The 24,288-nt window shown below is 34.9% G+C and overlaps 3 protein-coding genes across 8 annotated transcripts; 1 reads left to right on the top strand and 2 right to left on the bottom strand.

Annotated features, from left to right (window-relative positions):
• Positions 1–4,701: 4,701 nt before the first annotated feature.
• On the bottom strand, positions 4,702–8,867 carry LOC120009385 (F-box protein CPR1-like). Of its 6 annotated transcripts, none has more exons than XM_038859964.1 (4): positions 7,580–8,865; positions 7,116–7,238; positions 5,349–5,449; positions 4,702–5,094 (listed from the first exon to the last, which is right to left on the bottom strand). In XM_038859964.1, exons 1-2 carry the CDS (start codon positions 8,725–8,727, stop codon positions 7,199–7,201), a joined length of 1,188 nt encoding a protein of 395 aa, XP_038715892.1. In that variant the 5' UTR covers positions 8,728–8,865; the 3' UTR covers positions 4,702–5,094; positions 5,349–5,449; positions 7,116–7,198. The 6 variants fall into 6 exon arrangements, with proteins under 6 accessions (XP_038715892.1, XP_038715895.1, XP_038715893.1 ...); XM_038859967.1 differs by having other exon boundaries at positions 5,349–5,702; XM_038859968.1 differs by lacking the exon at positions 4,702–5,094 and adding an exon at positions 7,443–7,495 and having other exon boundaries at positions 5,290–5,449; positions 7,580–8,867.
• A 5,385-nt stretch (positions 8,868–14,252) lies between these two features.
• LOC120008744 lies at positions 14,253–16,047 on the bottom strand. The gene is made up of 4 exons (XM_038859120.1): positions 15,717–16,047; positions 15,329–15,572; positions 15,012–15,169; positions 14,253–14,335 (listed from the first exon to the last, which is right to left on the bottom strand). The coding sequence occupies exons 1-4, from the start codon at positions 16,045–16,047 to the stop codon at positions 14,253–14,255; spliced, it is 816 nt and encodes a 271-aa protein (XP_038715048.1).
• A 5,411-nt stretch (positions 16,048–21,458) lies between these two features.
• On the top strand, positions 21,459–23,852 carry LOC120008608 (protein THYLAKOID ASSEMBLY 8-like, chloroplastic). Its single transcript, XM_038858981.1, has 3 exons — positions 21,459–22,060; positions 22,548–22,938; positions 23,456–23,852. Exons 1-2 carry the CDS (start codon positions 21,674–21,676, stop codon positions 22,935–22,937), a joined length of 777 nt encoding a protein of 258 aa, XP_038714909.1. The 5' UTR covers positions 21,459–21,673; the 3' UTR covers position 22,938; positions 23,456–23,852.
• Positions 23,853–24,288: the final 436 nt, after the last annotated feature.

The raw sequence follows: 24,288 nt of genomic DNA on the forward strand, positions 1-24,288 counted from the left end.
GCCGTTACAATATTGATATATTGACGCTTATATAAAAAGCGACATCGTATCAAAAAATAATTCGCGTGAATCAATTTGCGCGTATTATATCGCAACACTTCCTTTTAAAGTGTCGGCACTTCAAAACAAAACGTCGTAATAGCTATTCCATATAGCGACAGTAATATGAAGTGTCATAACATTGACAATATTAACGGCACTTAATTTCAAAAGCGTCGTTATTTGTAATTAAATAAAATTTTATTTATAACACTTTAGATTAATTCTACATATTTATATCTACAAATAAAAATCAATATCAAACAATTAATATGATAGACTTTAAATCATACCAAAATATACACTTATTATATACGTTAGCCTTTTATTTACACACGAATAAGACGTAGATACATACAAAATTTTAGGGCTAACTTCGCACTCTATAAGAGTAACTATGTACTTTAATTTATTTGTGCTATTTTGCAATGATAGATGCATTAGATCAATACTGATGTATAAAAATTAAGAAGAGTTATTTGTTTACGTCTAGGTCAAAGTCTACATAAGGGCTTGCGGTTTAATTAATATAAGGGCTATGTTTAGGGTTTAGGATACTTGACATTCAAAGTTTAGGGTTTATGGTTTGGGTACTATAAGAGTTGTTTGTTTTCAATATATATGTTTACATAAGGGTTTGTTTTAATTTATTGTTTAACATTATGGGTGTAATGTTTAGGTCTTAGGATTTAGGGTTTGAGATATGAGTACATAGTAATGGTTGGTCTGGTAGTTTTGGCAACTATGAAGAGGTTAATAAATTGAATTGAGATCTCAGTTCTTATTAGAGTTTCTTGTGCAAGTTTTGTTTCTGTTCTCTTTTAATGATCTCTAATATGTTTATGTATGATTTCAGGTGACTTTTAAAAAAATTTACGGGCATGACATCACTGCGATCAAGATCAATTGATAACGAATTACTGTCCTTGCATTCATAACAAGCTTCTCTGCCTAATATTGGAGCAAGCTCTTCTAACCCAAGTTGTTGATATCAATTTTGGCACTTGTTAGTTTTATATATGGATTTTGAAAACTTGTAAGTTTTTCTATGTAGATTTTAGGACATTATAAGTTATGGAGAATTGAAACATTTGATTGTGTAAATCTATGATTGTTTTTCTATGGAAATCTATGATGGAAATATCTTTCAATTGTTCATTTCAACTGTATATAGCAATGAATTAAATAGGGTGTTCAAAGAGTTTCAATAGGGTGAGCACCCAACAAATTCTATATTTTTTTTGTATAGGAAAAATAATAATGGCGCTTTGAAAACGTCGTTATATAATAAAATAAAATTTTAATAAAACAATTCACGACGCTTCATAAGCATCGTAAAATAAAAAATACAAATGCGACGTTTGGTAAGCGTCGTAATAGAGTAAAATAACGATGCTTACCTCACCAAGAAATACCAATCCTAACATTTAATTCACGACGCTTTTTGTTGATTTTACGGCGCATTAGTAAGCGTCGTTATTTCTTTCTTAAACGGCATTTCTACAAAAGCGTCGTAATAATATTAACGACGCAATTATTAACGGCGTTTTGCGAAGCGTCGAAGTATACCATTTACTACGCTTTTTTAACTTTTGCGGCGCTCTCCTTACTGTTGTAGTGTATGTTCTTACCTTCTTTTTCTTCTCTCTATGTGTATTAAATTTGTTCTTTCGTATTCTCTCATGCTTCTCCCTCCCTCCCGCCCTCCGCTCTCTCTCTATAACCGTCAATGTTAAAGATAAAACCTTTTGTATTTGTGCTTTTGATTTGAAACCCAATACTCTCTGAATCTTTTTTGTTTTTTACTTCAATTTCTCATTTTTTGTGTTCTACTTAAACTACATGATGTGCTCTCCCCCCTCTCTCTGTGTATATATCAATAACAACAACAACAAATCACGAACAACACTTCTCAGAATCCGTAACACAGATCCATATTTGATATTTGATTGTATAATGTTACTATTTCAAAACAATTACAATCAACTGTGTCATTGCATGTAGGTGTAGTACTAATATTTTTTTTATTTTTATTGATATTGTGTGACAGGTAAATAGAGAGGAATTAAATAACAAAAAAATTTGAAGAAAGTAAATCAAAATATTTCATTGTATAATGTTACTGTTTCAAATCAGTAACATTATAACTATTCATTCTCTTTCTTGCTTTTGAATCTACAATCTACTTCTTCTTCTTCTGCCTCACCTTTCTCCTTCATTATGATCAACACTTCATCATCGTCACAATTATGCACACATGACCAGAGCCTTGCCCTACTCAACTTCAAGAACTCACTTCACCTCATCAACAAAGAAGTTTCTTCCCTTCTTATCCAAAGATAGTGTCATGTGTGATATGATTACAGGTCAAGTGACTGGCCTTGTTCTTGGCCTCTTAGACAATATTTACCATGTTGAAATGGGTTTAGGATGTGTAGATAACTGCAATTCTTTTTGGTGAAACTTAGACTACTGTTGTTTTTCCTTATTGAATTTCATTTAAGATATGTAGTAGATAGCAATAATTGTGTTATACTAGAGGGTTTTCCTTAGCTTGTGTGAACAACACTGGTGTGCTCGAGGTTAATTGGTCAAATGTAGCTTAAAACACTTGATTAGGGTTGTGAAGACGTGATTGGTGATCCATTATAAGCCTTAATTTTTATTAAATATCACTTCCCAATGGTTGGAAGTTAAAGAAACTTTGACGTGATAAGCTTTGAATTATTCCTAAGAACGCATACGATTTGGTGTCAAAAAATTCCCAAATCTCATAAGTCTTTGACTTGTATGTATGCCTACATTTTCTTGACAGAGATATGACATGTAATGTAATTGTAGAATTGGTTGGTTTAATGACGAAAACCGAAAAGAAAACTAACTGAATTAGGAAGTGGAAACTTGAATTATATACATCTAATTCTTCGAAATTTGTATGTATATGTTTATATGGTAGTTGGTTTACCAATTGTAAGTGATCTATGTTTCCTTGTTCCTTTTGGGTATGGAACCTGATACTTAGTGTATGCTATTATCTCACTAGTCTACTGATCTTTTTGAGATGGATGGCATTACTATCTGCCGTCTGATGTTTTGATTGAACCCATCCAAGGCTCCTAAGAACATTCATGAGAAAAATGTCTCCTTTCTGTGTTACTCCATTTTTTAAGCATTATAGTACTTGTACTATATTTTACGACATACTAGCCCTGAATAACTTGTAGTAGGTACCTGATTCTTTTGGGACTTGGTGTCCCCAAGCATATATATATACATATCTTAATTGAATATTTCATGTAGAAAATCTCACAAGTGCACTCAGCTACTAAATCCATAGGGAAGCATGTCACAAAAGCATATCAAAACCTTGTTGTTATCCTCCCATCTGAAACAGTCTTTGAAAACAAGTAACAATCTTAGACTTTTTGGTATGCACAAGAGGCTATGACAGTAACTTCACTAGACCAGAGCCAAAAGAAACCATGGTATACTTTGCTGAGTTGAATTCAGTTAGCAGGTCATGTTCCTTTAAGAAAATCACTTGCCCGTTGAGAAGCATTTCTATGGTGCTAGGTTCTTGCAATGGTCTTTTATGCTTGTTGAACAAAAAGCAACGTATTATTTTTGGGAACATGGCTACTAGAGAGCATCACATTATAAGAAGTAGTGCAGTAGCCTTGATTAACCACTGACCTCAACGGACGGTCAGAGTCCAGACCACTTGATTGTTGCTTTTAGATGAGTTATCCTCCACTGGAGGAGTTAATTAATATGCTAGACCTGAGTCTGTTGGGGGATGCTTGGACTTGTGGACTATGAAAGATTACAAAGTGAAAATGTCATTGTTGACACTTTGGTACCCATGACTGATAGTGAGCTTGTTTCGTGACATTATTGGTGACTTGTGTCGCGTTCTCGTTAGAATGAAATATTTTGGTACCATCAAAGTAACGTGTAGCGTTCTCATTGGAATGGTATTTTTGGTATTCCAAAAGTTAGTCTGTTTTCTTTCGAGAAGAATAATGGGCTGCACACTTCGGGGATATTTGATTCATAATTGTGCGATATGAGTATGAAACGAGCACAAGGTGAGTATGAATTGAACATGATCATGTTTGATTTAAAATAAAGAGTGAATATTAATAGTACATTATCCATATTACCCTTTTCCTCTTTTTAAAAAATAAAAAAATTAATTTAATGATTATGATTATTTTATAATAAGGATAAAACAAAGAGTTTTATAAAACATTGAAACTCATTCTCCTTTGTGGAGAATAATGACAATTCTCACCATTTTAGTGAGCTTCGCCATTCTCCATAAGAGGAGAATAGGGGATGGAATGAATTTGGCATTTCATCCTCAAAAAATCAACCAAACAAGATAATATGTCAATCTCACCCTCATTCCCTCCCCAAAAACACCAACCAAATACCCTGTTAGATTATCAAATCAGGCTAATTCACATGTTTGTGAGGTGAAATAAAATAAAGCAGGATGGAAGATTGGGCTTGAGGACCATGCCAGCTTCAGGAAAACTCGGGAGTTTAAAGATTAGATGTGCCATTGCTCGAAGACCAAGAGATCAAGAGAAGGTTACCAGAGAAACAAGCTTTTGCTTTAACCAGAAGAAATATGCATACATTAACATTTCAGGAAGGAAGTAAATCCAGCAAGCCACTCTGAAGGTGACTCACATGCAAAACTGTTCACAAGAAAGTGTACTTGACAAGAAATTCAAAAATTAACATGTAAGAACTTTGAAGATGTTCATTCCTCAACAAACCTTTCCTTCTGTTTTTTTTGACCTTAACTTCGAGTATGTATGCGTTCAGAAGTAAAGCAAAAGATACCAATAGTTTTCCTATTTCAAACAAGACCTAACCGAAATTCCACTAGAGAATGAATCTGATGCTTTCTTTTTACCTTCTTTTTTCTTTTTTCTGTTTTTTTTTTTCATGTGCTTACATGTGAACCTTTTGAAGAGGGTAGCTAACTCCATGGAGAACCAATGTTCCACAACGTGATTCCACGAGGACCACAGCCAACTTTCCCTGCAAATCCATTTAATTTGTTACAAAATAATCATGTTCACTTATGCAATGAACATCCTGGACAATATATATTTCGTCTGAAAATATAGAATGACAGAAATTGTATATTTTCAAAGTTAGTATTTTCATTTCCCACAAACAAAAAAATTGCCTAACAATGACTAAAACTCCTGTACTGTGAGGAATATTGTCAAGTAGCTGAATATCTGATCCATCAAATAGCTATTAAAGTTATGGAGCAAGGAATACAATACCACCACGAGCGCAAAGATACAAATGTGGTTTTCCTTTTACAATTGTCATGCAAACAAACTCCAGCTCCTCCAAGTTTCTCTCTCTCCTCTCTCTACCTCTCCTGTGGTTAAAATGTGTCGAAATTCATCATTCATGATTAGATGAAGTACAAGGATGAAGACATACTAACTTATACATCCAAGTAATACCAGACCAACAGAACAGCTAGGACATTTTAGCAATGGACACAACAGAATAGCTCCCGAGTACCTCTTCAACCAGCAAAAAGCAGCAGGAAGTTAACCACCAATTTTAGCAAATGCACAACCATTTTAGACTAATTGTTTCCTTAGCCAGGCCATAGTAATCACAATCTGCACTATCCATGTATAGTATAAGATTGTAGCAACAGCACAGCAGAAAATGGGGCACAGACAAAAAATCAGGCATAGTTGACCTATGCAATCTCTACCTCGGTATGACAAGGCTACAAGTGCCAAAAGAACACCATAACTAACTACTCATCCAAAGGCTTCGAATTAAATCACCTAATACTGTCCAAACCCCCAATAACCAAATAGCAACAGCAGAGCCATGCCTCAGGACTTCAGGAGGGTCGCATAGCAGTTGTACTCAGCGAATCACTAATGTTCTCTTAGTACCTCCAACAGAGTATTTTCTTGACTATTGCATATTACCCCTCAAGATACCAAGTACCAAAAACTAAGAGTATAGTAATCAATGAATGCAGTCGAATTCATGAGTAATGCTGTCTAAAAGCAGTGATATCAAGCATACACAAACACAAAGGAAAGGCCAACCTTACCATTCAAACCTGTGCGTAGAATTTGTGGAACTGATGTATTATTATAAGAAAGTTTGCAGCATGATTATTAGCCAAGTACACGTTTTACATCGCACACATATAGGCATAATGACCATTAGAAAAGAAAATAATTGCATTAGTGATGAATTAAGAATGATGAACAAATCAACAAACTCAATTTTGCAGAAAACAGCATAAGGATTTAGCAATATAAAAAACATCGGCAATTTATGGCCAAGACTTGAGACCTTGCATTCATGCTTCCTGAAACATCCAAAAGTGTTTTCTATATGCATCATCTCCCAAAGCTGCATTCTAATACCTACCAGTTTACTATACAATTAGTAACAGATTCATGCTTCCTGGTTTCTATATGCATCACCTCCCAAAGCTGCTTTCTAATACCTACCAGTTTACTATACAATTAGAAACAGATAACCAGCAATATGACGCATCAGTGATTAGCTTCGGAACTTCGGAAGAGAATTATTTAAGTTGAAACCAACTCAGTTTTATCCTTCTACACTTCTACACATTTGTAGAACAAATGTTTTCCCTCAAAAACAGAGAGGCTTAAGTTGCAGCAAACCAACACCAAATCTAGCACCCCAAAAAACCCTATCCTAAATTAAAACTGTGCAGCAACATGCTACAAAGACATAAATCAAAACCACTTGGCATAAAGGAACCATAGCTTAAGATGCATACTTTGAATGCCTACTGAAGCAATATGATTAAGGCAACTAATAGCTGTAATATGTCATATTGTGGGTACAGGACTTCTTTTAGATATCATATAAGTGCCTTCAACCTCTAGTAGCAAAGTAAAAACTTCCATCTAGGAACAACCATACAACCTTTAGGTCTCACCTATTGCCATTAAAAGAAAAACTTGCCCTAAGAAAACAGATGGAATCAAAGAACCACACTAACTAATAATATGATGTGATCTCTAGTTTACCTCTGTTGACTTTGCTCGGCTACTTGATCATAGCACCAATTTGATCTCTAGTTCACCTCTGTTGACTTCGCTCTTCTACTTGATCACAGCACCAATTTGAACCCTTCTGACAGGAAATCATCTCTGAGAAAAACAACATATGGCATGTGATACAAGACAATAAAGAATTCAGTAACGAAGTCATAGAGTTATATCACTGTAATAAAGTGATGCTATAGAAACCATGCTCAAAATTTTTTTTTTGAGAGAATGATGCTACTGAAAGAAACTATTTTGACTGCCATACTATGAGGCCTGGTCAATTTAGTTGTAAAAGGACATACTCACTGCTGGTACCACATTTCCATGTTCTTTTACTCTATAATAAATAAGCAAATTGTCTGTCACATTGACCAACAAAAAACTGTCAAGAAAAAACAGTTCAAAGAAAACTAATCAAAGCAAATTTATTAGGTTTTCTTTACCTATTATTCTTATTCCTCTTTTCCTTCTTGTCCAGCAGCTTCTCCGCCCCTTTACTTCTACTCAGCGGAACAAGGCTTCCAAGACACAACTGTGCACTAAACGATCCCAGTACACAAGCAGTTCTCACCCTCCTGGTTCGTTTTTCCTGGAGATCATACCATACAAGCTTCTCTTCATTCTTTAGGAAGAGAACTTGGTCACCTTTCTCCGAATAAGCCAAAGCCTTTAAAAATTGTAGTCGAGGTTGTTCTACCTTAAACAACTTGGTCCATGACTCCTTCACTCCATATTCCTTCATCACCCACACATCAACACATTGTGAATTGTAATTGCAAAGAGCAGATAAGCAACCTCCCAACACACTCAAATCCAGGTCAAAATTGTACGTCTCATAATCAGGCTGAGAAACCCTATAAAATTCTTCACTCCTAAGATCAAAACCAATAATGAAATTAGGCCGATCATTAACAGGGTCACGCGGTGAAACCCAATGCAGAGCACCACCTGCGAGCACACCACACCATCTATGGAAATATTTATGATAAAACGGCCTGTATAAAGAGAGCAAAGAAAAAACCCTTCTCCATGAATCGGACTTCAAACTATAAACCCCAACCTCAGCATCAGGAGAAGACAATCCTTCTCCAGAATCCCAGAATGAACCCAAAACCATCCTCACAACTTTATAATCATCATTGACGGAATCATAACCAAACCCATAACATATGTAGGGAGGATCATCGGATTCCCTTTCGAACATCCGGATTGGCTCGACCGGCAACTGGTGGTACTTCCTGGTGGAGTAGTTATACAAAGCAAGCTTTCCGGGGGAATTTTCCAACAAAACCAGACCATTACAGGAACCCACCACCTCCGTCTCGCATCCAAATCCATCCCAAAGAGGGTGGTGATCGAGTTCCACCCCGGTGTTGAGAGATTCAAAACCGATGCTGTAGAGATGCAAGCTTTTGAACATGAGGGAGAGGTTGGAACCATTTTTCAGGGAGCCCTCCAGATGGAGCTTGACAAAATCAGGGCCGTCAATCGTAGAACACCATATCTTGCACACACATTTGAAACGCAACAGAGATTTCACCGGTTGCCGAAGCAGAATATCCGTTACTAGGTCTAGCGGTAGCCTCGTCATCCGCTTAGAATTCAAGCAGTAGAGCGTGTCGCCAGCGCTGGATGGAGGAAGGATCCTGAAAGGTCTGGGCTCTTTCCGTTCTTTGGGATGTCCGTTAGGTCTAGGGGTAACCTCGTCATCCGCTTAGAATAAAAGCAGCGAAGTGTGCTTCTATTGCTTGATAATTGATACTTGATAGTAGAAGCATCCACAAAGACCTGGGCTCTTTCCGTTCTTTCAGCCCAAAATGTTTTACATGGGCTAGAGAAATGCCAAAATGGGGGCCTACAAAATCAAAAGTTCAAATTGGGCCGGATCATCTTTCTCGGGGGTCGTTATTCACACAGAAGTGTCGACTCACTGAACGCACATTTTTTTAAAAAAAATATTTAAGTTTATCAAATTATTGTTACATGAAATTATCTTAAAACATGTATACTCTTTGCATCCATATTTTGTGTGTGTTTGAAAGAGCGATTGTGTTAATTTTCAACGCTAACTGTTAAGCTGTGAAAAAAAAAAACTAAGTTTAAAGCTCTAAAATAAGTTTTGATGTGTTTGGTAAAGTTGTTAACTATTGTTAACTGTTAAGTTGTATAAAATATATTTTGTTTGTATTATTATTAATTTATAAGTATAATTTATTAGGTAAAAATTATAATTACTTTAATTTAATGTGTAAATAGTAATTTAATAATTATAAGTATTAATTTATCATTAACTTATAAGTATAATTATTAATTTATTATTTAATTAAGTATAATTATTAATTTATTAGTTAATTAAGTATAATTATTAATTTATAAAATTCTATTATTAACTTGTGTAAAATATATACCGTATTTAATATAAGGTTGGGACCCACACAAAAAAAATTAAAAAATAAATAAATATGTAGCTTTTAGGCGTGGGACCTATGCCTTTTTGATGTGGCTCCCATGCCAACACCAAAACCATGGTACCGCTCCGTTTTGCAGGCGTTACTGCCCTAAATTTTCTATTGTTTGGTGAGCTAATCCCTCAAAAGTGGGATCGCCTCACCAAACACAGCCTTTATGTTAAATTAAATTAAACTCTCTAATCCTAATATAATCATCATTTGCACGTTGTCCCACATCTTCTCCAAATGCTTTGATCTTCGAAGAGATTTATGCAAACAAATTAGACACTTGGTTTTTCTTCTGTTATGATGGGGCTCTTGATCAGTCTCTCATTGTCTTTGAGTAGTAGCTCTTGTTTGATTTTTCTAGTGAGATGATCATAATACTTTTTTGATCTCGGAGTCTTTGTGGTCAAGTTTGGTAATCCATATTCCCTAATTTTCTTGTTTGGGGTGGAGTTAGTTGAGCGCTGGTCTAGACTATATCTGTTATGTAGTTGTTGCTTGGTATTATTTTATTGTATGTAAACTACTCTCTCTTTTTTATTAAAATTCGTACAGTCTTATCAAAAAAAAGATATTCAATGGATAACAAGAATAAGATTATGACTAGGAGATCCCCCATCTGGTAAGGCCACTTCTGGGTAGATCCACCATTTGGTTTTCTTCATCGATTGCAGGAGGGGGTAAGTGTAGATAGTTCCACTGTCTGATAAGGCCACTTTTGGGTCTGCAATTGGTAGGAGACAAGAATTGGCTAGAAAGAAGAAGGGATCTTGATGAATTGATTCAAAATTTATGAGTTGATATCATCGATCTTGTCATGTTCTTCGGAAATGGTTTCTACTCTACTTTTGGTTTTTTCTTTTGTTTTTAAATTTCACGGGTAGAAAGAAATGAATTAAACATATGTTATTTTTCATTGTCATCATGCCATGTGTAATGTTTGCCGGAGTTTTGATGCCACATCAGCAAATTTGTTGGAGTCATTACCGGAATTTTGACTCAGGATAGAATCGGGAAAATGTGTGATAGTTTGAGGATATAATCGATAAATTTTAAAGTTTAAGGATAGAAACGAGAATCTGATGATAGTTGAAGGACATAAACAATTATTTAGCCTTTAATTATGTGTTGAATTAATTTTGTGTTAAGTGGTGGATATATAGGTATGAATAAAGATTTTGTGTACTGCAACATTTAAAATAAGGATGTGTTTTTGGTAATTCTTGATGAATATAAAGATTCTGTCAATAGGGTTGGAACCAGGTGGCGCTTGATCTATGAACGTGACTGATACATCTTCATTGAGTATTGATATGGTAATAACGGTGTCCAATTCTACATGGAATTTCTAAATTTTTTCCCTTTTTCAGTTGTAGATAGATTTAAATGTTACCAGAAATATTCATGTTTGTGTGTGTTTATGATATTGTGTATTGGTAAGCACAAGATTGATGCTTTGTTAGATTTCTTTTTGTGTGATGTGAGTGTGCACGGGGACGAGTAGATTTTGACATCAATGGCATTGTGATTTCATCTTCTTTTTTTTCTTTTTCTTTTTCATTTTTATAGTTTTTGACATTTGATGGGTTACTTTATCCATATTTTCGGGTGGGATTGAATTAGAAAGCCAAGTTTCCAAGTTGTGCATGAGTAATGAGACTGAGACTCTTATTAAGCTAGGTTATTTAGTTCGATTTCAGGTTTAGGTTATGGATTCTATGTATATTCACTCATTTTAATATAAGTATTTTTAGACCTTTAAATCAAAAGCTTTAGCTAATGGAATCTAGCCTAGGTGTTGTTTGGTGGGGCATTTTTTAGGGTGAGTTCTCTAGCGAGCCTCCTTTCCCAACCCGTCCCACCAAACCTCATAAAAAGGTGGGTGTTACTACTCCTAATGTTCCAAAAATAAATACTCCATCTTTGAGCATGTTTGGAAGCGGTTGTAGCATTTGGCTCACGTCAAAAAGTTGTAACACTTTTTCTAAATTTCTTTTGAGCGTGTCTCCCACACCTTTATTTAATAGGTTTTTAGTTAGCATTTGGCTCACGTCACTTGTAACATTTTTTCTAAATTTCTTTTGAGCGTGTATCCCACTCCTTTATTTAATAGTTTTTTGTATTAGAAAAACATATATCCACGTTTTAAAAAATTTTCAAGTAAATTTTTTTCATTAATTTTATTTAAGATTATTCAGTTAACTTTTTAACATTAAATTAACATTATTTTAATTAGTTTTACATAAAAAATTATTTCTAAAATATTTATAATTGTTAAAATATTTATAAATTAGGGGCTGATTTTTTATTTTTGGATAATTTTTTCCCCTTGGGAGTAGGTGACGATGCAATAGAAGCTGATAAATTGAAGGCTGCTCAGAATGTTGCTGGTATTCCGCATAAAAAGCAACCTGTGAAATCGACAAAATTGTATATTAATGCTACGTTAGAAAGCTTCTTTCACAGTGTTCCCATGTGTAATTTTGTTTTTCAGGGGTCTTTATTCTTGAAATAGTTTTCATAGTGTTTATTTTTTTTACAAGCTACCCCCACAAAAAAAAACAGGTGATGCTGTGAGAGTTATAAATTATATTTATTTAATTAAATTATAAAAATCATAAAAATCATAAAATTTAAGATAATACATTTATTCAACAATTTATCCGTTAATGTCAGCTTTTAGTTCACCAAACACCTCACAACATATTATACAATTTTAAACTAAGCCTTTTTTCCATTAGCATTGAAATCGATCCAATTACTCTACCAAACGGACCCCTAGGTACTCTAAATAGACCTTGCACAAACACTAGAGATAAAGAACAATAAATTGGTTAAAACTTCTGGTACTTACCTTAAAAGATTGCTTCAATTTCAATTTTTTTCTTTGTATTTATTAAATCCTTTGTTATGTATTGGGATGTGAGAAATAAGTTCAGTATATAAAATCTGAAATTTTGGTTTTTAAAAATATCATGAATTCTTAAGTGAGCCCAGTTTTCATCTCTTGACATTTATAACGATGTATGTAGGATGTTACTGAATTCACTGAAGAATGCATCGTGGACAATACAAGTGAATTTATTAATTATGAGGCAAAATAAAAAATCTTTTATCATATCAATCAACTATGTATAGTTAATAAAATTTTAATTTATTGTACATATATAAGTGAATTATATAATATATTGATTATGTTCAATTTGTTGTAAAGATTTTCAAAATGAGAGAATAGTTTATTAAATAGACTCACGATAATGGAAAAAGATATGGGATTGTGACTGTGATAATATCATCTGATAGGGATGGTGTGACATAAAATGATGAATTTTGTTTGGTTGTGAAAGAAGTGGGCATTATAGGGGTGGTGGAAGGTAAAACAATGTTGCAGATAATAAAAGTAAAAGAGTTACAAGATCTAAGAAGTGTAATTATCCTTTTAGATTGAGAGTTGAGAAATCAATATATGATCATGATTGGATGTTAATGGTAGTTTGCGGAGTTCACAATCATACTACTTTGAAGGTCATTCATTTGTTGGTAGACTAAACCAAGAAGATGTTGCATTGGTAGTTGATATGTCAAAGAGTTTGACTCGACCTAAAGATGATAATATACAATGTCAAGCAAATGAATAAGGTTTTGTAGAAGGCTTGTAGATCACAAATGCAATTCCTTGTGAATTAATTAACTGAGCAAAATTATATTGAGTGGCATAGGAATCGCAGTGAGACAGAGGTTGTCATGAACATATTATGGGCACATCCGACCAGTGTTAATTTTGTACATATCTTTCCTAGAATTTTGCTAATGGACTGTATGTAAAAGACAAATAAATATATATAATCTTCCATTATTGGAGATTGTTGGAGTAACTTCAACCGACATGACATTCTCAATTGTTGTTGCGTATCTTTATTCTAAATGTGAGGGTATCTATGCATGGGTCCTAGATAGATTAAAAACTTTATTTGATAATTCATATCTACCTAACGTTATTGTAACATATAGAGACATTGTATTAACGAATGCCATCGAGTGTGTATTCCCCATAGCCAAACATTTGTTATGCTGATAACATATTAATCGAAATTTGATTGCGAAATGTAAAAAGGATTTTTAAAAAAATGTGGGAATTGTTTTTTATTTCAGTGAAATATTCTAGTTTTTTATGAGATAGAGACATTATATCACGAACAACTCTTATCATTACATAAGAACTTTCAGATTTATAAATAGGGTTGTTATGGTAACGGTTACCATTATCAAACACGAAATACCGTTATCATACTGATCCCTTCAGTAACTCAAAAAATGTTATCCCTACCATTATTGGTAGAGTTGGTATACCAACCATCAATATATTGATCGATCGATCGATAAAAGTAGACCGATAATTGATAAATTTACTAACTTTGAAAACCTGTGATAGACAGACTTGTCTCCAGTAGAAAAAAAAAAGAAAAAAAAGAAAATATGCATCTTACAGACAACATCCATCAACTCAGTTTTAGTGTTCAACACAACACACAATAATAACAATTAAAACTACAAATTATCATTGAGTTCATACTTCCTAGTTCCTACAAATTACACTATTACAGAATAATGAATACATTATACGTCGCCAGCTTCAAAAAAATGGACTTCCTCTTACAGCTTACTTCAACAGTTTCTCGTGATAGTGGCTAGAGGAGGAACAAGAGAACATTTCCAACAAAATGTTGTAGTCTGCAAGCAATACTGTAACAGGAAGCATGAGTCCATATTACCATTTTAAAGAGGAAGGCAGGGCATGCCCTAGACACCTCCATTTTATAAAGATCATTTTTTATTTTCAATTATGATTGCATCAAATATTTTAAGATAAAAAAGTCAACTTTTGAAACAACAATTGCAACTCCCTCTATCAGTATTATAGAGACCAACCTTCATCTCCTTTAAAATTGTAATCCAATTGCAAGGAATCCAACAAATAAAATATCATTTTGATTATAATAAACACGCTCTTATGATACACAATCTATTAACACATATCAGTATGACAAGATATGTTACAGTTCATAAAATCACAGATACTTATACATGCTTGCCTTTGCATTTTCATCTAAATAGCGCTTCGAATTATGAAGCGCAAACCATAAAGATGTTAGGCAATAGTAAGATAAGGAAGAATATATGCAAAGCATGAAATGTTTTTTTAGTAAATAAGAAATATAATATGAACCATTCTTCAATGCTTAGTAACTTTAGTTTGTGGATTTGGTTAACATGAAGCTGAAAGAGATAGTTTAGAAGGTGGAGCTTGTGCATTCAAGATACTTATGCAAAGGTATTTAAAAATATTAACAATTCATATCAACTATCAAGTATCAAATATTAACAATTCAACTAAAATAAAAACACAAGAGTTGCTTACTTGTTTCAAATTCTTCAAGATCCTTATACAAAGAAACTTCAAGATCCGTTGGTTTCTTATAGAAATTGAAATCATTTTCTCTAAGCCAATCACTAGTACACACTAATGCCTCTACCATCTTTGGAGTAAATGAAGCTCTAAAAGAATCGGCAATCCTCCTACCAAGCTAAAAGCATTTTCACTAGCCACGGTTGAATTTGGGATTAAGAATATATCTTTGTCAACCTTTGAAAGAATAGGATACCATGATTGATTCAACTTCCACCAAGCTAAGAGATCAACAAATTCCCCATCAAGCTTTTCACAAGAGTACGTACTTATCCACTTCATTTGCAATCTCCACAACTTTCATTTGCTCTCCTTTTCTTTTTAGTTTCGTCTCAACATGAGAAAGTCCACCTGATTGGGAACCTGAATTTGTATTGACTCGAGTGGTGTTGCTCGTGGTGGTTGAATATTGATCTTGACCATAAACCCCCTTATATGTATCATACAACTGTTTCAAGCATTTTTTATTATCTCCAACAATATTTTTGATTGTAGCAACATCCTTTCCAATGTCTTCAAAGGAAATTTATATCAATTCAAGCTTAAAACATGGGCTACATTTATATATGATCTTGTTGACACTCTCAAAATTCTCCCAATATTTGTTCAATTTCAGCTTCATTGACTTCGGAATACTTTACAACGCTGGATCACTACCATCAATAATCATATCAATATCAATCAACAAGTCCAACACTATCACAAAGATCAAGTAAGATGTGCGAGAAGTAGCATTAAGTGACAATGTATCATTATAAAACTTACTCAAAAAATGCACAAAAATCACCTTCTCCCAATCCTCTTCATTCGATGGCCCCACCCTCCTCAATCCATCCTTATCTTTCTCATTGAAATAACTCACAAAAGAAGCATTTTCTTTCACTATTCTGGCAAACACTTTCTTGTACTTCTCCGCACCTTTAAGCATTTTGTAGGTTGCATTCCATCTAGTTGGAACATCCATGGGTATGCTAGACATTTGGTCCATTTTAAACATCATGGCATATTCTTTAAACTTGTATAACCTTTGTGGGAGATGAATGAATGTACTTTACATAATTTTTATGCTTTCAATTGAGACATAAAGCTCCTTCAAACCATCTTTAACAATCAAATTAATGATGTGACAAACACATCTCATATGCCAGTACTCGTCTTTTAGCAAAAGGGTGTTCATCTCACCAAATCTTTTTTTCATGTACTCAATCGCCCCATCATTAGCGGAAGCATTATCAATCGTAATGCTAAAGATATTTTCAATCCCCCAACTTCGCAAACATGCCTCCAAACATCTCCCTATGTCATCACCCCTATGAATAGTGATCTTTGTGAAGTTGATTATTCTCTTATGCAAATTCCAATCACTATCCATGCAATGGGCGGTGACAACCATGTAATTTATGTTTTGTATGGAAGTCCAAGTATCAATTGCGATATTCACTCTTTGTTTCCCAATCACAATCATTATTTTACCCGTCTCTAAATCATACAACTCCCACACTAGATCGATAATTCTTTGCCTAATTGGTATTTTAAACCTAGGGCACAACTCCTTTAATAATTCCTCAAGCCCCACTCCGTCAACAACCCTAAAAGGCATTTCATCTGGTTAAACATATGCGGGACTAATGCACCATCCATACTATCTTGTGAAAGATTGCTTTGACATTTCTCAATAAAATTTCATCCATAAGCTGGACATTCCTTACACTGCTTTATAAGTGAATGGCTAGCTCTGTTATACCATATTTCTTAGTGTCGGCTTTTATCTTCTTACCATACAATAATGTCAACTTGAGTAGATGTATTCATGTTGGTTTGAGTGTGTGGATTCCATCCTAAAAAATTATATATATACATGGTCAAATGTCACACACCCCCTATGGTTGGGGTCATTTCTACATGCACTTGTTTTGAATTTGTAAGAATTGGACCCCCTGTGCTTTATTTTCGTGTCATCGCAAGTCCCTCTGTCTTTTGACCATCATTTGACCAACGGTGATGATAAAATGGTGTCATTTTAAGTTGATAAAATTGAAAAAAAAAAACTCAAATAAATACTATTTACTCAAATCTACCAAATTATATAGAAATATTTGTTTACTATTATTGTTTTTATTTTTCTATTTTTAATTGTCTTCTGTCTCTCTCATTAGCTACAAAAACTAGAGGGGAACTAGATAGAGAGAGAAACAAAGAAGGAGGTGTAGAAAATTCCCACTAGTATGTGAGCAACAACAACAATTTGAAGGAGAATAAGAATTGAAGTTACTTGTGATTGAGGTAAGTGTTGGGGTCTTATCCAAGTTACTCTCTGTTTGTGTTCTTATTCGGGTCCATATTTGAGCAACAAACGGAGACATTGAGTTCTCACTCCGAGCGAGCGACTCTGCTCGAGCTCAAATCTTCGTTAGGGCTAAGAAGTAAGGATTTGGGCTTTTTGGTTCTTAATTTTTCGCATCATTTGGGTCTCTTATATGAGTCGATTTCTCCGGGCATTAGTACCCTTTCGAAGCTTTAGTACTTGAACCTTTTTGACAACAATATATCATCTTCTATACCTTCTCAATTAAGAAGGACTCATTCCTGGTGGAACTAGACTTCTATTCCTCCCTGAATATTGTTCCTCTTCTTGCTCTTGGTATCACCTTGGTTCTGGAGATTTAAGAGAGAATGTTTCCTTAAATTTTGAGAGATTTAAGTAAATAATGTCTTATTTGGGTCTTTTTGCCAATTTTAATAAAATTAAATGACGTCGTTTTATATTTACTGTTAGTCAATAACAGTCAAATGGATGGAAGGACCAACCATGACACAGAAACAAAGCACAAGGGGCGTGAATCTTGCAAATTCAAAATGAGGGGATGCATGTAGAAATGACCTCAACCACAGGGGATGTCCATGACATTTGACCTATATACATTAGACATTAGTACACTGTACTACTGGACAACAGTTTACATTAAAGAATAAAGACTATATACAATTGTATGTATACATTAATATACTGCAAATTATACGAAATTTTATAATTTAATTGATTAGGATGCTGCAAATTGTAAATTGTATATAATTATATTTACATCAACATGCTGCAAATTATATATAGACATTAATATATAGTTTTGGTTTTAGCTTCAAACTGTCTAGTAGATGTGCCAAAAGGGAATCAATCAATGGCTTTTATTTAAAAATAAGATGCTATGATGAAAAAACTAAAGATAATTTTGTAGAATTCAATAAATGAGATAGAAGCACAGAGTTGGGATGGCCCAATTTTTTGTGCCAGAGGTCAGTGTTGAGCTTTTGAGCTATAAAGGCAATTTTATCATGCCTTGAATTAAGCTGATAGACTCCATCAACGCATGGTCCTTAAGCCAGCAAAACTCCCGACTTAAAATCCCTAACAACAAAAGATTAAGGGTGAAACTCAATAAAAGCATGATTGGACTTAGTAAATTGATGGATAGATATAAGATTTCTTTTTATGTTTATGGCAATGTAAATTTTGTAGTATGTGTGTAGGTGATATGTTCCTTTGTGAGTAACTTGCAAACTTGTACCATCGCCAATCTTCACTTCATCAGTTCCATCATATTTAGAACTAACGGTGAGATTGGATGGGTCTAAAGCCATGTGGTGGCGGGCTTTTGAGTCTACCAATCATGGCTGCATAGTTAGGTATTTAGATGAAAGATCATGATGAATATATAATGCACATACAAAATTTCAAGACAATTGGTTCAAAAATGATAAGGTTATAGTCTAACCAAGTTGATTACACATATATGACATATATTACTAGAATGAAATTCAATAAGTACATTGTTATTTTTGGTGAATTGATGAACATAAATTCCTTTTGAGTGTAAGAACACGAAGGGGGTGTGTGTGAAAGTGAAATTTTGATTAGGTGTGTAAAGTTTGCAAATTTCTTGATGAGTTACATCCAAACCTGAGCCATCCCCAATGCACACTTCATCAATGTTATTATATTCAAAATGAAAAGAGATGTCCTAAGATCAATTGTCATATGATGTCCGGCACCAGAGTCTACAAGCCACGATTACTCATTTGAGGGAGTTGATCTATTTGAGCTTGTGGCATAGTTGGCACTATGATCATATCCAGACACAAATGACTTGAGTTTTCTCCATACTCTTGTAGAGTGTCTAAGTATCTTACAAATTTGGCACGTGACTCTTGGTCTTTGTCGAAATCCTCCATTCTAGAGTTATTGTAGTTTTGCGAACCAGAACCATTATTGAAAGATTTATGAGATTTATTGTTGTCTCCTCCTCCTCAATTTGTGTTGAAAAGGAAGAAAATATTTGTTAGTGTTGCCACCTGCTCCAGGGTACTGAGATCTATAGTGATTTGCATGTTGCTGTTGAGAGTAATGAGTAGTGACAACATTAATAGATTGATTTTGCTCCAATTTCTTCATGTAAGACTCTTGACTAATTAGCGAATCATGAAGATCCTCAGAAGTGGTGTCACTAATTCATAAAGAGATGTTATTATGTCATTGAGTATGAGAATGTCTTGTCTTTCCCAGTAGTCAAACTCATTAGTGTTGGATTTGGATGGATAGGGAGTGTTTCCATCCATAAAGCCGATAATTCCATAGCCATGAAGGTTAAAAACCAACTGAACCCTCCACATGGTGAAGTTTGTAGGTTTGAGTTATTCAACAAAGTTGAGAGCTTGTGTATTAGCAGCAATCAAAGTAAAGCCATCTCCATGAGATCGACTAGAGTCTGAAGCCATGTAGGAAGAAGGTGAATTTTCTTTCGATGGACTTTCCTGTTTCGATGCCATAAAGTAATTGGAGTTTAACACTTTTATTAATTTAATGGTCGATTTATCGGCTTGTAAATCCATAAGTCCACAACAAGATACAAAGAAAACATGTATATATAGATGAAAAGAAAGATTGACACTAGACAAAACTAAGGGTGTCCATCTGGTTTCAAAATCTAGACCGACCCAATGACACGGGCTTATCGAACATGCCCAACAATTTTTTTATCGGTCTGGGCCAAACCCGACCCAAGAATCTCATAATAGACTTGACTTATGGGTTGATATTTTTGTAATTTTCGAATTATTGGGTCACTTGATAACCCAGTTAAAAAAATAAATATTAAATTATATATCTTATTAGTTGTATGTTACTTACTTGTTTTGCCCTTTTAAAGTCTATTTCTTGTTGTTCTCTATAGTTTTACGATGTGGGACCGTGGGAATGAGAGAGATGCATGCAATTAACTCAATGTGTCAATAAACCTAGTACTTCAAGCTGATATTTAGATTCTAGAAATAAAAAAAATTGTTATTGCTTCAAAACTGGAAGTTTCTGATAACCAAAAAGAAAAGAGGTTAAGTACGAATAGGTCACTGAAAGATATGGGTATTTGCAATTGGATCACTAGAGGAAAAACGTTTCAAATTAGATCACTCAAAGTTTCAAATTTCAGCAATTGAGTCATTCCGATTCGATTCCGATCAATTTCACGATGGAGATTGATGACATGTCATAATTTTGCCATTGTGGAATAAAAAAAATAAAATAAAAGTGTCACATGGAATATAAAAACAAACAAAAATAATTAAAAATCGAAAAAAAGAAGAAAAATGCCACATCTGTTAATTACACGCCACTTTGGTATATTTGTGACAGGTCAACAATTTTTGACATGAAATTGATCGAAATTGGACTGGAGTAATCTATTTGCCTAAATTTAGAACATTGAGTGACCTGATTTGAAACATTTTCCCTTCACTCACCCAATTGCAGATAGCCTTATCTTTCAGTGACATATTTGTACTTAACCAATAAGAAAGAGACACCAAAAAGATAGAGACCAACAAAGATGAACTCCCTGCAACTTTCCATCACTACCAATCCTGAAAGTAAAACCCATCCTAAAGATAGAGACCAACAAAGATTCTGTTAGCATGCAAAATAGGAAAAGCAGCCAATAGAGAAGCTTTAGTATGGTCGTGAAAATCAATTGTTGAAATAATCAAATAAACTATGGTCATGTCTTCCCTGGCAAAATATATTTTAGATTTACTCGTCATGACCTCATGTAGCTACTATTCGGATGCTTTAGAAGATCTCATTTTTTATTTGCAGATCTAGTGTTTCTATGTGTTGTCGAGTAATCCGAAACTTGAGCCTAGTAACTTGAGACTTTATAACTCGGTAACTTTTAACAGGATTATCGGACGGGTCATCATACCTCAAAAAACACACTGGGTCGGGTATGTTCCGACCTGGTCCAATAACTGGGCCAGATGGGGACAGAACTAGCCGTTGTAAGTGTGGGCTTGTCTTGGATGAGTTATTTATGTGCGGCTGCAGAGACTTGGGCTTGGGAGAATTCTCTGTACAGCACTACAGCCCTGGCAGATCGGCCTTGAACAAGTGCGCCTCCGGCGTCTCCTTCCAGTCTAGCCCTGGTATTGACGAACGCCGAATTCTCACGTGAAACACAACCGGAAGGGAAAGGAAAGTCTTTGAAGGGGACAGCAAAGCACGTCGAAAATCCTTAAAATCCTCTGGTTTGATCTACTTCTCCTACTGACCTCGTCTTCGCCCAACTCTTATGGCGAGTCCTGCTCGCGCCATCTTAAGATCGAAGCTCCCAATTGTGACTTCAGTCCTCCATCAAAATCTTACGAGGAAAACACCTATAAGGCGCTTTTTGTTGCCTCTTATTCCCGAAAGGTTACCTCAAGACGTCAATTCCTGCAAACCCAATTGTGATTTCCGGCAATTCCATGATGGGAGACCAAGAGGGCCTCTTTGGAGAGGCAAAAAGCTGATAGGAAAAGAGGCGCTTTTTGTGATACTGGGTTTAAAGAGGTTTAAGGATGACGAAGAGAGGCTTGATAAGTTTATCAAAACTCATGTTCTAAGGCTCCTAAAAATGGACATGATTGCTGTTCTCTCTGAACTGGAGCGTCAGGAGGAGGTCTTTTTGGCTGTTAAGGTACGTTTCTTTTGGCTTGAGTTTGCTATGTACTTCATATTTTCGATTGGGGTTCGATTAGGTTTGAAAAATCATGCCGTCTTGATTTGAGATGGTATTTAGTTGCGGTTTTCTGTTTTTTGGGATGATCCATCCGGTTATTGCACCATTGTGTGGTCTTGATTTCAATGGTGATGGAATACATTTTGGCATAAGTTACTAGTAAGTATCTGTGAGACATATTGGAAGGACGTTGTTAGGAAGTATGAACTTTCTCCCTCAACTGTTTGATATAATGCTTCAAAGAGACTATCTCTAGGACAGCATCAGTATGTAGGTATTGTACAGTGAAATGGGAAGTGTCAAGTGGTTAACTTAAATGACAAATTATTAAGAAAAGTTATAGATTGCTGTCAATTTGTGCCCTTTTTTGTTTGCTAATCTATTTAACTTTACTGGTGGAGTTTTATACCTAGTTTTTTTATTTGTGATCTGGTGATTTTTCCAGATATTCAGGATAATTCAGAAGCAAGACTGGTATATGCCTGATGTCTTTTTGTACAAAGACTTGATTATGGCACTGGCAAAAGGTAAAAAAATGGATCAAGTAATGGAACTGTGGGAAATGATGAGAAAAGAGAATCTGTTCCCTGATTCTCAAACGTTTACTGAAGTTATTCGGGGTTTCTTGAGGGATGGGTCTCCTGCTGATGCAATGAACGTATATGAGGAGATGAAGAAATCTCCAGATCCACCGGAAGAGCTGCCATTCAGGGTATTGTTAAAGGGGCTCCTACCACATCCCCTTTTGAGGAATAGGGTAAAGCAAGACTATGAGGAGCTCTTTCCTGATAGACATGTTCTTGATCCTCCAGAAGAGATATTTGGTGTACTTTGAGGTAATGTCTCTGCTTTGCTTCTTCTATGTTATATATTGTTTTCGTTTGCTTATATCTCATTAATGTGCAATTTTGTACATGTTCTACTCTTATACTTTTGTATACTTATTTCTTACTTTTATTTGTTTTGTGGAGATATTTACAATTGATAAAATATATTAATAAAGCCTCAAGTTCTTAAGTAATGAAATTTTAAAATAGACGCAAGCGAGCATGTGGCCCAATGGTGGAGTTGCAGGAGTGTAATCTAGAGGTTTCAATTCCTGGAAACATGCTCTCTGCATACATCAAGCTTTCATGTTCATCTTTAATAGCACACTACCTTTGCTTGCACTCGACTTGTTATTGAACTGCCAAAACCTTTCATGAAAAAAGCCTTTCGTGTTCTGGTTCTTCAGTGTTTCTTGTGCCTCTGTGCTTGCTTGAATCTGTTTGCTTTATGTCATAGCAAAATGAAAGCCTTCTTGGTTTCTGATGTGCATTCTCATTGGTTTATGGCCATCATTTGTTATTGCAGCGTATCGTCAGATTTTTTTCACTAAATTATCATTGATTATGGAGTAGTGGACCAGGACACCAGTATCTTCCAAAGCAGGAGCCAGAGATGGGTGTTTCGTGGGTGGAGTTCTCTTCACTGCTTCTTCTCTTTCTTTTCCTTCCCTTTCTGTCCCTACATCTAAGTTATGGAACTGACTGTCTCAAATGTAATAGTGTCATACTCCCCAAGCCTATTTTAAAAGAGGGCTGATAGCAATGGAAACATTGGGAATGCAGGTATGGGAGACTGATTTCTTTTTTGGGTCTGCTAATTGTAGGGGAGCTTGATACTTAGATTATGAATTTTCTATTATGTTTGTGAATGACTTGAATATGATTCGATATTATCCAAAGATCTTTCGAGTGTTTCTGAAAAATGCAAATTCCTCCTATTAGATTGCAGTTTTATCCAAAGATACTGTAGAAGGAGTTGTAAATGGTACAATTTTATGTCATGACTCATGAATGTGCATAACCAATGATTGGAAGTCGTATTCAGGTTTGTTTGAGGGGTTAGGGAAGTTAAATTTGGTGTGAATAACGGTGATAGAGAAGCCCTTGGAGTGAGGACATGGCACTAGGATGACCATTTGATGCTTCTGTCCTCGTTCTGCCATCTCTTTGTATTTGAATGTGTAGCTAGATGAACTTTGTGCCTTTGCCAAGGCTTCTCTGCTTAACCTGGCCTTTGTTAGAGGCTGATGGTGTTTGGCAGAGTAGTATTTCTTGTCCTGCAGTTCTCCAAAAAACTATTATTCTCACTGAGCGAAATACTTGTTAAAAGGAGCTTATTGAATTTGTCAAAGTCTTCTA

Source organism: Tripterygium wilfordii, chromosome 11, assembly GCF_013401445.1.
Source record: "Tripterygium wilfordii isolate XIE 37 chromosome 11, ASM1340144v1, whole genome shotgun sequence".
Lineage (NCBI taxonomy): Eukaryota > Viridiplantae > Streptophyta > Magnoliopsida > Celastrales > Celastraceae > Tripterygium > Tripterygium wilfordii.

What these genes read in the sequence shown, in the direction of transcription:
- LOC120009385 (XM_038859964.1), bottom strand. Translation starts at nt 8,727, where the DNA reads ATGACGAGGCTACCGCTAGACCTAGTAACGGATATTCTGCTTCGGCAA. An exon ending in AAGAGGAATAAGAATAATAG is followed by an intron (nt 7,239 to 7,579) that starts GTAAAGAAAACC and finishes TGTTTTTCTCAG; the next exon opens with AGATGATTTCCTGTCAGAAG.
- LOC120008744 (XM_038859120.1), bottom strand. Translation starts at nt 16,047, where the DNA reads ATGGACCAAATGTCTAGCATACCCATGGATGTTCCAACTAGATGGAAT. An exon ending in TATTGATATGATTATTGATG is followed by an intron (nt 15,573 to 15,716) that starts GTAGTGATCCAG and finishes TTTCCTTTGAAG; the next exon opens with ACATTGGAAAGGATGTTGCT. An exon ending in ATTGCAAATGAAGTGGATAA is followed by an intron (nt 15,170 to 15,328) that starts GTACGTACTCTT and finishes TTAGCTTGGTAG; the next exon opens with GAGGATTGCCGATTCTTTTA.
- LOC120008608 (XM_038858981.1), top strand. Translation starts at nt 21,674, where the DNA reads ATGGCGAGTCCTGCTCGCGCCATCTTAAGATCGAAGCTCCCAATTGTG. An exon ending in AGGTCTTTTTGGCTGTTAAG is followed by an intron (nt 22,061 to 22,547) that starts GTACGTTTCTTT and finishes TGATTTTTCCAG; the next exon opens with ATATTCAGGATAATTCAGAA.